The sequence below is a fragment of the Myotis myotis genome, unplaced genomic scaffold (assembly GCF_014108235.1).
Source record: "Myotis myotis isolate mMyoMyo1 unplaced genomic scaffold, mMyoMyo1.p scaffold_m19_p_9, whole genome shotgun sequence".
Lineage (NCBI taxonomy): Eukaryota > Metazoa > Chordata > Mammalia > Chiroptera > Vespertilionidae > Myotis > Myotis myotis.
Window position 1 is genome coordinate 32,286,175 of NW_023416401.1, and position 14,570 is coordinate 32,300,744.

At 40.8% G+C, this 14,570-nt stretch overlaps 1 protein-coding gene across 3 annotated transcripts in view; it reads right to left on the reverse strand.

Annotated features, from left to right (window-relative positions):
• The window catches only part of RAB31 (RAB31, member RAS oncogene family), a 133,117-nt gene that overhangs the window by 4,118 nt on the left and 114,429 nt on the right, over nt 1-14,570 (reverse strand). For 2 of the 3 annotated variants that reach the window (XM_036321812.1, XM_036321811.1), the window contains one exon: nt 6,029-9,451. The exons of the other annotated variant lie outside the window; for it this stretch is intronic. In XM_036321812.1, the coding sequence (XP_036177705.1) occupies nt 9,354-9,451 (98 nt within the window). In that variant the 3' untranslated portion in view covers nt 6,029-9,353. Of the gene's footprint in view, nt 1-6,028; nt 9,452-14,570 lie in introns of those variants that run through there. 3 annotated transcript variants of the gene reach the window in all.

Consider the following 14,570-nt stretch of genomic DNA (forward strand, 5'->3'; position numbering starts at 1 on the left):
TTCCCAGCCCCCAGAAGCTGGGTGCACTGCCAGGCAGAGAAGAGCAAATGGAGATGCCCTTCGTAGTGGGGAGGGAGCGGCCACAGGTGAAGGTGTCAGGAGCCGCGGCCACAGCCTCTGACAGGCAGAGACAGAGGCTGGGCTCAAGGACAGGGACATTTTACCACAGGCTACAGCATTGGGATTGTATTTAATTTGCAGTAAGTTGTCACAGAAAGTAGTAAGGAAATGGTATGCTGTGATCTGTATGTTAGCAGATTCACTAATAGCGTATCCAATGATAGGTCTGAGGGCCAAACACAGAATTCAAAGAGAACTGTTATGTAACAATCACAACAGTTAAGAGAAAACATAGTAAACTAGGACAGTGGAAAGAGGCTAAGGAAGTTCAAGAAATTCCAGAAATAGAATTACATCATCTGGTAGATGTTTGAGGGGAGCTGAAACGGACTCTCGAATGTGAGGCCCGCGCCGCTGAGAGGATGCAATGCACAAAGTGCACGGGTGACAAGGTGGAGCAGGGTCTGTGCGCCTGGCGGGGCACTGGTACCTGAAGCAGAAAGCCCACTGAACACATCCAGCAGGCGGCTGGGAGCAAGTTCTGATATCTGAAAAGAAGCCAGGCCAGACCGAAATTTGGAAGCCAGAGGCAATAGATGAAATAATAAAATTAGATGAGATCAATAAGGAAGGGGGCGTACATTGAGCAGATTCAGGAGCATAAATTTGCAGGGAGTAACTGCATTTAAGCAGATAAGAAGTCTAAAGGCACAGCGAAGAAGGTGAGGAAAGGGGTGTCAGGAGGAGAAGTCAACAGCCTCAAATGTCCACAGGGAAGTGGGGAGAGAGAGGTGAGCACCGATAATTTTTGAAAGAGCACAATGAAGGATAGTGGCCAAATACCAGGGAGAAGGGAATAGAAGATCAAAGAAGTAGAGGCTCAAGATTATCTTTTCAAAATGTCATTAGTGTGAAGGAAAAAGAGGGCAGCTTGATGGGGAAAATGAGATGGATGGCAGTTGATCAAAATTTGTGCATATATGTAAGTTGATGAGAAGCGGAAAACAGTGCCAGGGGAATTTTAAGATGGAAGGAGTCAAAGAAAGCTTGGCACGTGCTTTAGAAGTGAGTTGGGGTCCTTTTCCAAAGGACCAGGAAAGGAGAGGATAGGTACACATTTGGGAGAATTCGTGGTGAAGGAGAGCAGAGGAAGCTGGCCACTGTCCGGTCATACAGGCCCAACCGGGGACACCGCGTTTGGCACCGGGTACTCAGAAGCAAATTCAGGGCCTTAGGCCCTCCAAAGTCAGCATTGCCAGACTCTGATGCAGAAGTCATTTCAAAAAGCCAGTTAAGAACTTCAGTCAGGCCTGAACGGTAGTGTCAGCGCTGAGGGCAGGGCTGTGGGAAAGATAAATCAAGCCGCCTGAGCAGTAGGGTCCAGGAGAGTCACTCTAGCAGTTTGGGATCAGATAAATAGTTCAGTGAAACCAGCAAATCTAGTTAATGGAGTGATTCAGCTCTTTCAACCTGAGCTGGTTAACCCTTAGCTCCAGCCAACACTTCCTTCTGAGATCCAAGAATGATAGCATGGGCATTGGCATAAGTGGAATTGCCCTTCCCACTAACTATAAAATTGAGAAAGTCAGTTAAGTTCTCCACGCTCCTTCTAGACAAATGAGAACAATTGTGCATCCTTCTCAGATTGTTTTGTGGATAAAATGAGATGCCATTGGAAAGTATGTAGCTCACAGGAAGTATTCAATGAACAAGAATTTCCCTTTCTTCATTCCTTTATATTTACAGTACTTATAATGAGAGTAAAGAAAGGAGAAAAGGGAAGCACTGAGAACAGGGCTGGCATATTGCAAATGTTCAATAAATGCTAATTATCATCATGATGATTATGCAGCCATTAAAAAAAATAAAGTGCATCTGTAGATGCTGATACGTATGGAAAGAGCTCCAAATTATATTGATTGAAAAAAAGCCAGAAAAGGGGTTGTTGCCAGAGGTGGTTGGCGTAGGATGGGGGGATAGAATGAGCGAAGGGGATCAAAAGGGACATACTTTCAGTTATAAAATATGTATAGAGCTAGTTAAGTCCTGGGAATCTAGCGTAGAGCATGATGACTATAGTTAATAATGCTGTATTATATATTTGAAAGTTGTTAAGTAAATTTTAAAAGTTCTCACCACAAGACAACAAAGTGTAACTAAGTGAGATAACGGATGTTAACTAAACTTATTGTGATGATCCTTTTGCAATAGTATAAATATCTAATCATTATCTCATACACCTGAAACTTAAACGTCAATTATACCTCAATACATTAAAATTTTTTAATTAAAAAGGAGAAAATAATTGTAGCTAACTTTTTTTTAAATTTATTGATTTTAGAGACAGAGGAAGAGAGGAAAAACATCGATTTGTTCCACCCATTCATGCATGCATTGGTTGATTCCTGTATGTGCCCTGACTGGGGGTGGAACCCGCAACCTTGGTGTATGGGGAGGACACGCTAACCAACTGAGCTACCAGGACAGGGCGTAGCTAACATTTTAATTTGATCTTTCTTACTAGTCCATGGTCTTGGGCAATTTACTTAACCCCCTATGCCTCTGTTTTCTCATCTGTAGAAAGGAGATAATAATATCTACCTCATACAGGAGGGTGTGAAAACCAAAAAGGTAATATGATATAAAACACCTAGGACAGTACCTGGCACCTAGCAAGTCGCTATATTCGTGTTAGCTATTATTGTTTTTGAGCATTTGCTCCCTCCAGGAGGATAAGAAGTGTTCTCTGCGGAGTGAAACCCCTGCAGCCCACTCAGGAGGCGCAGTTTATGTTCACCAGTCATGTAAACAGCGCCCCCTGTGGTTGCCTGGAGCTCCCCAATGGGAAGGCCTCTTTACACGCCTCTTCTCATTCACTCCTCATGACACACCTGCAAGGCAGATAGATGCTACGGGCCCACAATACCTACGTGACAACTTAGGGGCAGATGTTTTCAGAGCTAAGAATTTTGTTTGGATTTTATTAAAGTTATACAGTGCATCTATTACAGAACATCCAGCGGAGCCACCCCTGGTGGGATAAATAATGGCGATAAAGAACATCGCATCAGTTCAGATCTGGCTTTACTGCCAAATGACTTCGTATGAAACTGAGAAAAATATCTCTGCTTTTTGGATCCCAGAATTGTGGAGAAGTGTATATATGAATTATTTTCTGCATTTACATTGGAGGAAACTGAGGCTTAGAGAAATTAATCTGCCAAACATCCCACCGCCAGCAAATTACAGAGCTTAGAGTCAAACTCAGGTTGTGTCTGATGCTTTTTTATCTTAATCTCTATACTCCATTGCTTCTCAAGGAAAGAAACAGAAATAAGAAAGTGGCAACAGAAGGACAAGCAAAAAGAACTCCACCCAAGTCCAGGGCACAGGTTGAAGCTATGGCACAATCACAGGCACGAGGTTCTCTGTGCTGGTGCCTTACACAATGATGTCACTTAATCTTGACTCATGCTTGTGATGTGGGCACCATCCCTGTTTTACAGGAGGAATCTGAGGCTCAGAGAAACGGAGAAACTTGTTCAGGATCTTATGATGAGTCAGGGGTGAGCTGAGTCCCAAGGCCCCATTCCTACCCCGGTAGTCACTGTGCTTCCCCAGGCAAGCTGCTCTTTCTGCCCTTGAAGGAACATCTCCTTCTCCTTCCTGTCATTCTTGTTCTTCTTGTCTTTCCCCTTATCTTTATTTCCTTGTAAGCTTGGGAATTACACATATCTGATGGAGCAGGGAGCGCTAGTCTAGCATGGACTCATGGTGGCCCTCCACAAATACTGGGTGGGTGGATGGGTGGATGGGTGGATGGGTGGATGGATGGATGGACAGATGGATGATTTTATGAAGAGAGCTGTGATAAGGTAGTTAGTTACCCAATAACTCCAGAGTTTTCTGCCCCACCTCCCTGGTGCTACCGCCCATCTTGCTACATGGGTAGGAGGCTAAACCAAAAGGACCATATGTCCCAGTTTGCCTGGGACTATCCGATTTATTCCTGTTGTCCCAGCTTGATGTTAACAGCATCCCCTTCACTCCCAGATGTGCCCCAATTTAGGTAAAACTAGGTATGACTAAATTCAGCTTTCTGTATTAGACAGAATAGGGGATCAAGTAGAAATTAAATTATTACAGAAAATAGAAAGGGGTATATTTTTGTACCCTTGAATTTTGTAACACTTATTTCTAATACTGTAATTTTTAAGGATCACAGTATTCTATTTTAGGAATATGTTATAATTTAGTTAATTAATTTCATAGCATAGGGCATTTGAATTATTCCACGTTTTTGTCACTATAGATGATACAGGACAAACACCTTATTCTGTACATATCACTAATCACTTACACGTATGCAAGCCAGCTACTATGTCATGAGGTCACTTTCTAAAAAGCTCATACCAATTTATACTCTGACCAGCATGTTTGAGAGTAGGCATTTTCAGTATAACTGTTAATGCTTGGTATTATCTGTTTGCTTTTAATAGACACTGGAAAAGAGGGGGAAGATAGCTTCATATCTGTACCATAAGCCCATTGACTCCATGTTGCTGCAGCATCTCAAAACTTTAGAGAAGACGTTACTGGAGACGGATGCTCATGGGTTTAGGATGAGGTATCCCACGTCCCTTAATCATCAGGCCTGCTCTCAGGACCATCCTTATCTGAATAGGAAGTGTTCTCCAAGTGTAACAACTCGTAGTAAATGCAAAATAATGGCTGATTTCCTTATAAAATCAAACACTGGGTCTCTAAGTGGTGAGGGGTTTGGGAAGGTTTTCTTGTTTGCTTATATATGCAAAGCAGCTCCCCAGCATATGCCTTGGGAAATGACTCAAAGGCTAAGGACATAAGACACTGCTCTCCTCCCTCTCCACATCCTTTTCCGCATGTTCATCCATGCGCCAAATGAAGCTCTGCATAGAAAGCAAGCCTAAGATCCACAAGTGCTTATGAGAAAGGATGTGTGTGTTGGCGGGCAGGTGTGGGTACCTGAGATGAAGAAATGGGAATAAGTAAACCTTGTAAAAATGTACTGAGTACATTAAGTTGGCCATTACATTTATGAAATCTTTCTAGCCTAATCCTTCATTATTTGTCTCTACTCTTTGAAAAATTGAATACAGCAATATATACAGACTAATGAAACCCATGCTTTGAAATTACCAAATGCTATCATTTTGTCCTACGGCTTCAGATTTTTATATCATGAAATAAATAAAATTACCGATAGTTAAATGCCCTGTGTTCTCCTCGCTGATCCTGTTCACTTCCCTTCCTCCCCAGAGGTAAGCACTATCATGAAGCTGATGTTTGTCCTAATTCTTCCTTTATTTTTATACACATTTATGAACATCATACATCACACATGTTTTGTGTAAGTTTATATGCTTTTGTACTTCTTCCACTTGCTTTATGCACTCAGCCACACCACAGCTCCCAAGGGCGCCAATCACAGACCACTATGAGTGGCTCCCTTAGGGATATGCAGTATAGTGACCTAGCACTCCACAGGTTGATTTTAGAGAAGGAAGAGAGAGAGAAAAAGAGAGAGATCAATTTGTTGTTCCACTTATGCATTCACTGGTTGATTCGTGTATGTGCCCTGACCAGGGATTGAACCCACAACTTGGAGTATAGTGTTAATGCTCTAACCAACTGAGCTACCCAGCCAGGGCTCACATTCTGTTTTGAGACACATGTTGATGCATGATAGCTTTTGCACCCATTTACATTACCCTGTCGTTTTTATCCTGTGGCTGTGCCACATTTTATTAGTGATTTCCTTAGGGAAGACGTTTTGCTATTGCACAGTGCCAGAGAACATCTTCAACTGTGTCTTCATGTGTACAGATACACAAGTTTCTCTGGGGAATCACCATTCTTTATGCTGAGGTGACTGTCATTTTTAAAAGTTATTCTACTGAACATGATAATAAGAAAAAGACACACATGATAAAACGTAAAATATTTATTAGTATGAATCAGTGTTGTTAAACCCAAAATAACAGATAGAATTGGGCAATGTTGAGGGCAATGCTTTACTATGGGATGAATACAAGGTGGAAAGGTCCTAACTGTCTACAGGGGCATCTTCTATATGTGAGAACTGGGTCCAGCCCAGACAGAAGCTCTTTACAAAAACATGAGAAAAAGGAGCGTTTACACAACAGAGCACTGACATAGGATCACTGGGTCTGGTTTCAACAATTATGGTACAAAGAATAAACTAGACACCTAACAGGTCTGAATTAGCTCAGAGCCCTTTCGTTTATAAGCTAGCTCATTACTCAACTCCCCATGAACATTGCAGAGCAATGGAAGTGGAGTCCCCGGTAAGGAGCTCAATGCCGCCGTCACATGCCACAATCTTAGAGAAAGCATTTCAGTTATCTAAACTTCCCCAGAAAAGGAATTCAGTTCTCATTGGGGCACAGCCATTTTATTGGCTAAGGGTTAGTTCTAAGTCTCCAGCCTTCTATTATCTACAAGGTAACGTCATGTTCAGCAACCCAGTGTACCATTTTCAACCATGAAATGGCAAGTCAATTATGCACCTACATCAAATGCTTGCACGACTCCACTGCCATCTGAGGCCTTTCCATTGGGAGACAATCCCAGGGAGGACCCACGCCTACATGATATAACACAGTTGTGAGCCAAACTCAGCCAGAGGAATGGGTTATATGTTGGCATAACAAACATGAAATCATATTTACACAAATACACATTATACCCACACGAAAGGGGGGGGGGAATAGAGGAAAAGAAGCAAATTTTGGAAAATTATGTGAAGAATATTGTTACATCACATGAAACTACTTGTCATTTTGGAGCAATAGCAATTTCCAGGACTTTACATATAGTTCCATTATAAGAACAGCCAGGAAGTAATCTCAAGGCAGAAAGAAGGTAAGAAAGCCTGGACAAGGCTCGAGTATCTACCTTCAGACACGACTCCACGTTTATGCAAAGGCTTCTGTGCCCCAATGCCACTACCTCCTTCACCAATTACTCCAAGTAGTGATTATATCTAGTCATCCGACTGGCTGGAATATTTAAGGCAGTACAGAAAGGTAAAAGAGGGGTTTCACACCCTCATGTGCTTCTGAAACAAAACTGTGGCCTCGTTTGTAGGCAGCTCACTACATGAGGATAAGACCAACCATTTTATGCAAAATGCAACCACTAAAGACCCAGACCAAAGCTGTGTAACTCAGCTGGGACGCGTACCACCTTAGCTAGGCAACCCGAGAGGCTGTCTAGAGATAAACCCAGGTTGTCGAGGACAGTTCTAAAATAAGCCTGCATGCAACCTGGAAAGAGAGCATTTCAATTTTCACTCCAAATTTTTTTTTAACGTTGGAAAGAACATAGTAATTGCTTGGCCTGCAAGCAGAATCATGTTAACCAGTAATGCTGACCATGTAGAGAAAAACCCTAAAAACCTCTGCAAAGGCCCTGTGAAGTCACCCAAGTGCCGCTTGCTAACGTTTTTTGAGGTACCTGTCTGGGAGAGCTAGGAGGCACTTTTGAACCAAAAATAAGTGTTTACAGCCTTCACTTTCTAAGATTGTCAAACTACTCTTCCAAGCTAGGTGAAGAACATCAAACAGACATATCCTTGCGTTAAAACAACAACACACACACCTTAATCTCTGATTTCCACCTATTGTCTTGATTACCATCCACATGAAGTGTAAACTTGGCCCTGGTCTCTCAAGGACTCTTCCTTTTTGTCTATGGCGGTACTGGTGTCTCTATGCATCAGAGCGCAGGGGACACCGAAGTGACAGGACTGTGACGTGGCAGCTCACACTCAGTTACTCAAAGTTCAAAGTCTTTAATCAGCTCATGACCTCTCTTCTGGCTTTTACATTGTAGGTTTTCAATATGTTTGCTGGCCCTGGTATGTTCATGGACCACGCTGCACAATTAATTATTTCTGAGACTACTGTACAGTTTCTAGCTCCCACAGAAGGCCCTGATCTGAATATCCTTTAACAATCACCACCCAGGATAAGTCCTAATAGGAAACCAACTGCTTTTGGAGCCTAGGTTTTTATGAAAATCAGAATGGTAACAGAATTCGAATTTGGAATGGAAATAGCTTTTCTTCCTCTTCATGACTTTTCTCCCTTTACTACCTTTGGATTCAGAAATCTTTAATTAATTGAGCAGACAGGGAACTTGAAAAGGAAGGTGTTTGTTGGTTTTTTTAATCAAAGCCTACACTCTGTTAATTGGCATTCTGGAGTTGGACCCCTCTTAAGCCCTAATACCTACTTCCCCAAGCTTGGCATCTTCTAAAATGTTTTCTCCAATTTTGCAATTGGGATCTAGAATCTTAAGGTGCTGGTACTTCCCTAGGCTGGCTTTCTTGTAACCTTTTAATAATTGCTATTATTAAATGTTTGCCCTTTATTATCCTTCAGTTAATTCCCCCCCTAGAAATGATGCCATGACATATTCTATTAGTAAGATAACACTCTGTAGGGTTAAACCTCTGTAAGAGTAGGAATTTATGGCCATGGAGGTGACGCATGCCAAGTGACCTCTGGAGTAATATTTACATCCTACACCTGTCACTGCTTATACAGTAAGTCCTTACGTGACTCTTCCAAACCACGCTTCCTAATCCCAAAATTACATGCAATATTTTAGTCAGAGTTGATTTGTTTGTTTACAGATGACTAAAACTTAGAAAGAAGTTCATCAAGTAAAAGTCAGAGATGCAGGCAACAGTTTCTAATACATCTTTCCCACTTCTATAACAGCTCAAATCTACAGCTTCAGTGATCATCCAATTATACTCCACTAAAAGGTAAATTAAATAAAATTAAGTTAGCCTTTCGGTGAAGGCTGGCTAGTTCACAAAGGCAATGGCACTGAAGACGGTACTGGGATTTGGCTAGGGAACACAGGAAATCAGAGTGGAACATCACTTTTAGAATCTCACACACGTAATAAGCCAGTACGATGTTTGTACAAATTGAGAATATTTTAAGGTTTTTAACAAAAACTCAATTATACTTATTATCTAAAATCCATTTTCTCCCATGTGCATTTCATGCATGAAAGGTGGTGTATTTTTTCCAGAGTTTTTGCAAATACTTTTCCAGGGACATTTCCTGTCCCATTCCCTACAGCCCTTCCAGGATGCCAAGCCAACGTGCTCACTTCTCTCTACGTGAGGTGCCAGGCCACCGAGAATGGGGTCCATCAGCAGTGCACAGGGAGGTGGCTCTGGCTTCTTCAAGTACAGGGGGCCGTGGGCCCGGTCAGCAGCACCGCCGACTGGCTGGTGCGGTTGGCTTCACAAGTTTGATTGCTCCAGTGTTCCCATTCTCTTGGGGGTCCAAGGGTGGGATCTGGCGACCTGGAACAAAAGGGATGCCAAGGTTGAGTTCCTTTTCCTCAGTTGACACCATACGCAGATTGTCACCATGCTTCACCACTCCACTTAACGTTTGTGGAAAGTAGAGAGGCTTCAGGTGTAACTCTGTCTCCCACCTCCTTCCCTCCTTTCCTCACTTCATTGCTCTGCTGAATGAAATCAAGCTCATGTTTAAAAGGTCAAGGAAAAGTAAAATCAGCTTCCTGATAATATGGATTTTCTTGGGTTTGGAACCTCGTGCTTCTGAGTAAAGGGAAAAGTTCTCACCCAACTTCTTGGCCCAAACGTCAGCCCACCGTTCCTCCCCAGCCTTCCCACAGATCTATCCCACTGCAACAAGCTGCGCAATGGCACCAGGACTTCACTAATGACAGGGAGTACTTGTGTTTTCTGGTTCTTAAAATAGAACTGGACTGAGTATTGTAATCTTCTTTGTAATATCATTTAGTAACACTTAGCTTGCTATCCCTTATCCTACCAATACACATGGAGCATTAACTAAAAACCCCTAAGAGAAACTCTTCCTAGGAAACAGTATTTTAATGTCATCCACAAGTAATCTTATTTTAACTTAATTTCATTTTTTAAAATTACACTACAGTCTCTGTAAATAAAGACAAAGTAAAAATTCCAACCAAAGGTCTTGTATGCATGCATATAAGCATAACCAATGGACATAAGACACTGGGGGGTAGGGGAGGCCAGGGGATTGTCAAGGGCGGGGGAAAAAAAGGGACACATATGTAATACCCTTTGTAATACTGTAAGCAATAAAAAATAAATTAAAAAAAATTAAAAAGGTAATGGAGGGCTCCAGGAAGGTGATAACTAAAGGATGTGGAAGTTTTGTTTTAGATAATAAAGATAATTTAAATTGACTGCTGATGGTTGTATATATTTATTTATTTTTATTTTTTAAAATATATTTTATTGATTCCAGAGAGGAAGGGAAAGGGAGAGAGAGACTGAAACATCAACAATGAGAGAGAATCCTTGATTGGCTGCCTCCTGCACGCCCCACACTGGGGATCGAGCCCCCAACCCGGGCATGTGCCCTTGACCAGAATTGAACCCGGGACCCTTTAGTCCACAGGCCCACGCTCTATGCACTGAGCCAAACCAGCCAGGGTGGTTGTATATATTTATGACTATTTTAAAAGCTTGAATTATACACTTCAAATTGGTAAAATGTAGGCACATGAATTTTTAAAAATGTATTATTGAGATACAATTGATATAACATTGTGTAAGTTTAAGGTGTTGACTTGATAATTTAAATATTGCAATATGATTATCACTGTAGTGTTAGCTAATGCTCTTGGATATTGCATAATTATCATTTCATCTAGTTTCTTAGCAACTTTGAAATTTATAATACAGGATTGTTATCTATAATCAGATATGTGAGTTTTATCTTTAAAAAAAGGTGTCTTTAGAAAAAGGCAATAGAGGCACACAGACCATACAGGGACCCATCTAGAGTGCCCAGCACAGGTGACTGGGGAGACTGAACCCTACAAAACAGCTACTACACAAGGCCAATCTACCAATTTCAGGAGACATAGCAGCTCTACCTAATACATAAAAACAAACATAGGAAAGCAGTCAAAATGAAGGATAGATACACTAACTAAAATGAAGAATAATTTACAGGGAATCAACAGTAGAGCAAAGGACTCAGAATCAAACGCACGATTTGGAATATGAGGAAGCAAAAAATACCCAATCAGAACATCAAAAAGAAAAAAAGAATCCAAAAATATAAAGACAGTGTAAGGAGCCTCTGGGACAACTTCAAGTGTACCAACATTAGCATCATGGAGGTGCCAGAAGGAAAAAAGAGGGAGCAAGAAATTGAAAACCTATTTTAAAAAATGATAGAAAACTTCCCCTACCTGGTGAAAGAAATAGACATACAAGTCCAGGAAGCACCGAGTCCCAAACAAGAGGAACCCAAAGAGGACCACACCAAAACACATCATAATTATATGCCAAAGGTTAAAGACAAAGAGAGAATCTTAAAAACAGCAAGAGAAAAGTAGTTAGTTACCAGGAAGCAACCATAAGACTATCAGCTGATTTCTCAACAGAAACATTGCCAGCCAGAAGGGAGTGGCAAGAAATACTCAAAGTGATGAAAAGCAAGAACCTACAACCAAGAATACTCTACCCAGCAAAGCTATCATTTAGAATTGAAGGTCAGATAAAGAGTTTCACAGATAAGAAAAAGCTAAAGGAGTTCATTACCACCACACCAGTATTATATGAAATGTTAAAGGGTCTTCTTTAAAAAGAGGAAGAAAAAAAAGATAAAAAGTATGAACAATAAAATGGCAATAAATACATATCTATCAATAATTGAATCTAAAAATCAAAATAAATGAACAAGGAATCTAATGAACAAAATAGACTGATGAATAAGATAGAACCAGAGGCATGGAAACAGAATAGACCAACAACTCTCAGAGGGAAGGGGAGGAGGAGGGTGGGAAGAGATTAGCCAAATAACTTACATGCATATTACCCATGGACACAGGTAAAGGCCTAGGAGGGGGCAGGAGCCAGATGGAGGGGGGCAATGGGGGGAAAAGGGGTGATATCTGTAATATTCTCAACAGTAACGATTAAAAAATAAATAAACTTTAAAAACGGCAATAGAGCCCTGGCCAGGTGGCTCATCTGGTTGGAGTGTCATCCTGTACACCAAAAAATGTTGTGGCTTTGATTCCCCATCAGGCACATACCTAGATTGAGGGTTCGATCCCCAGATAGGCCCATACGGGAGGCAACTGGTCAATGTTTCTCTCATATATCAATGTTTCTCTTCCTCCCTCCCTTTCCCTTCCTCTTCCCCTCTTTCTAAAAATCCATTTTTTAAAAAGGCACTAGAATCTGGAAATCACAAATATTTTTTTTAGACAGTTTTCAAAGATTTTCATAGGCACCATCCTCACTTAACCCTGTGAAGCTGGCAGAATGGCTATATCATCACCATTGTACTATTCCTCAGAGAACTTAGATTATGTGCTGAAGGTCACGTCAACAATTAGTGGCACAGGTGATTCTTTGTGAACGACATCTTGATTTTTCTGATGGATCCCAAAGCCTGTATTCTTCCCACTGTACCACATTAGCTCTTATGCTACTTTTCTCCCCCCCCCCTTCCCCATGAAAAAGGCATGAAAGCTAACTCTAAAATAAGGATTTTTTTAAAAAGTCAGCTAATTAGAATATTACTTTACTAAGAAACCAGAAGTCAGAATGGAAGGGAAATTAGTTTCAAAGATAAAGTCTTTCAATGCAACTGGATTGTACCTAAGAACCATAAAGAGCGTGAAATGCCCTGGTAGAGGCATATTTCCACAAAAGGCAAAAATAGTTCTTTTCAAAGGTATTAATGAGTTCTGTAGGTTGGGTGGTGTGGCCATTCACCAAAGCTCAAGTATAAAAATTAAGGTCATTGACAATTATCCAAAATTCAAAATAAATGGCTCTTCATCTGATTATGGAGCAGATAAAAGGGTTGTAATAATTCCTGTAGTTCCTGCTTCTGCCATTTCGTATTGCCAGCAAAACTATATAAAGCTTTGCAGGCCATTCTCAAAAAAGTTCACTCCTAATCCAGTAGCAAATGAGAGTGTTAAGTATGTGTTTTCCTCTTCTGGACATGCTGTGTTCTTTCATTAGTCATAATTAAAAGGAAGTAAACAAAATGCTTCTTCTACTTTGTCACTCTTAAGTGAGAAATAGAAGAGGTAGTTCCCAATGACTACAAATACTCTGATATATTTAGGTCAAATCTTGCCAGTCAAATGTTCCTTACTCCTTGAAAAAGGGTGTTTTGGAGAGATGACAGTGTCAAGATACATCATTATTTAAACTATTTAAATCAATAATAGTTCAGGTGCCTCCGGAGTGTGTTAGGTATTGCAATATAGACTTTTGCATTTGCATCTGAAATATTTTTGGACAAAATTGTAATTCTGATTGGTGCAAGCTATTGATCTAATTAACTAAGACAAGTATTGTTTGCTGATCAGTATTTTTGGCAATATCAAAATCAACATTTATACTAACATCAACTTCATGCTATGCTTATATTGTTAACTCTAAAGTTAACAAAATAGCATTAGGCTTTTAGTCCTGCAATACAAGGCTTATTCCACAAGCCTCGTGTCATATTTTGTCCTATGAAAAGTACCCCAATTACAGAAAATATTTATACATAAGATATTCATTAAGTCACAAAAGTAGAATGAAAGTCTGAAAACAAAGAAAAAACAGAAAAAGGGGAATATTAGGGAGGCCTGTCAGCACACTCCCTTGCTCTCTCCTTCTTCCTCCCTCTTTCCTGACTCGATCTTCTCTCCTCAATAGACAATAAGCAAGACCAGTTAGGGATGCAAGATTAAGGTAAGACCTGAGTAACGCCTCAAGGAGATTCCTCTCTTATTCATTTTAAACTTTTAGCAATGTTTTTGAATCAGTTTTTGAACATAGCTTCTTAGAGGCAGCAGGTTCTGTTATCTTCAGAATATTCAAAATTTCACTTAGAACAAAATATTTCTCAAAATACAGAATTACTGCAGTTTTCTCGGACATCATTTTGCTCATCTGGTAGAAAGAGTTCTGAAATCTGAGAGTCCGTGTTCTGGTTTAGTGAACTTAGTCCATTTATGTAATATCTCCAAGACTTCCTTTCCTCACCTATAAAAAGCATACGGGAAAGTAACTTGGTAACTACTACGCAATATAGCTACATGGCTATTTCTAATATGGAAAGAACTAATGAGGATAGAAGGAGTCATGGCTCTGGGCACAGCTTGCGTGGAGTCTGCATTGGGAGAAACCCCTGCCTAGTGGCTCACCATGGTGGACACTCAGGGTCCAGGTACTAGGATGGGGACCCGACCTGCTCTTCTACAGCCTGGGAGGTATCCTACACAATATAGCTTCAAACAGTGATAAGAAAAGAAGCACTTCCACTTTAAGGCAGACAGAGAAGAAAGCCACGTCATAACCATGAAGCCAGCACCTTAAAAAGAGAAGGAAGCAAATGGCACTGTGAAAACACAAGAGCTCGGGATCTTATGGTCTGAAC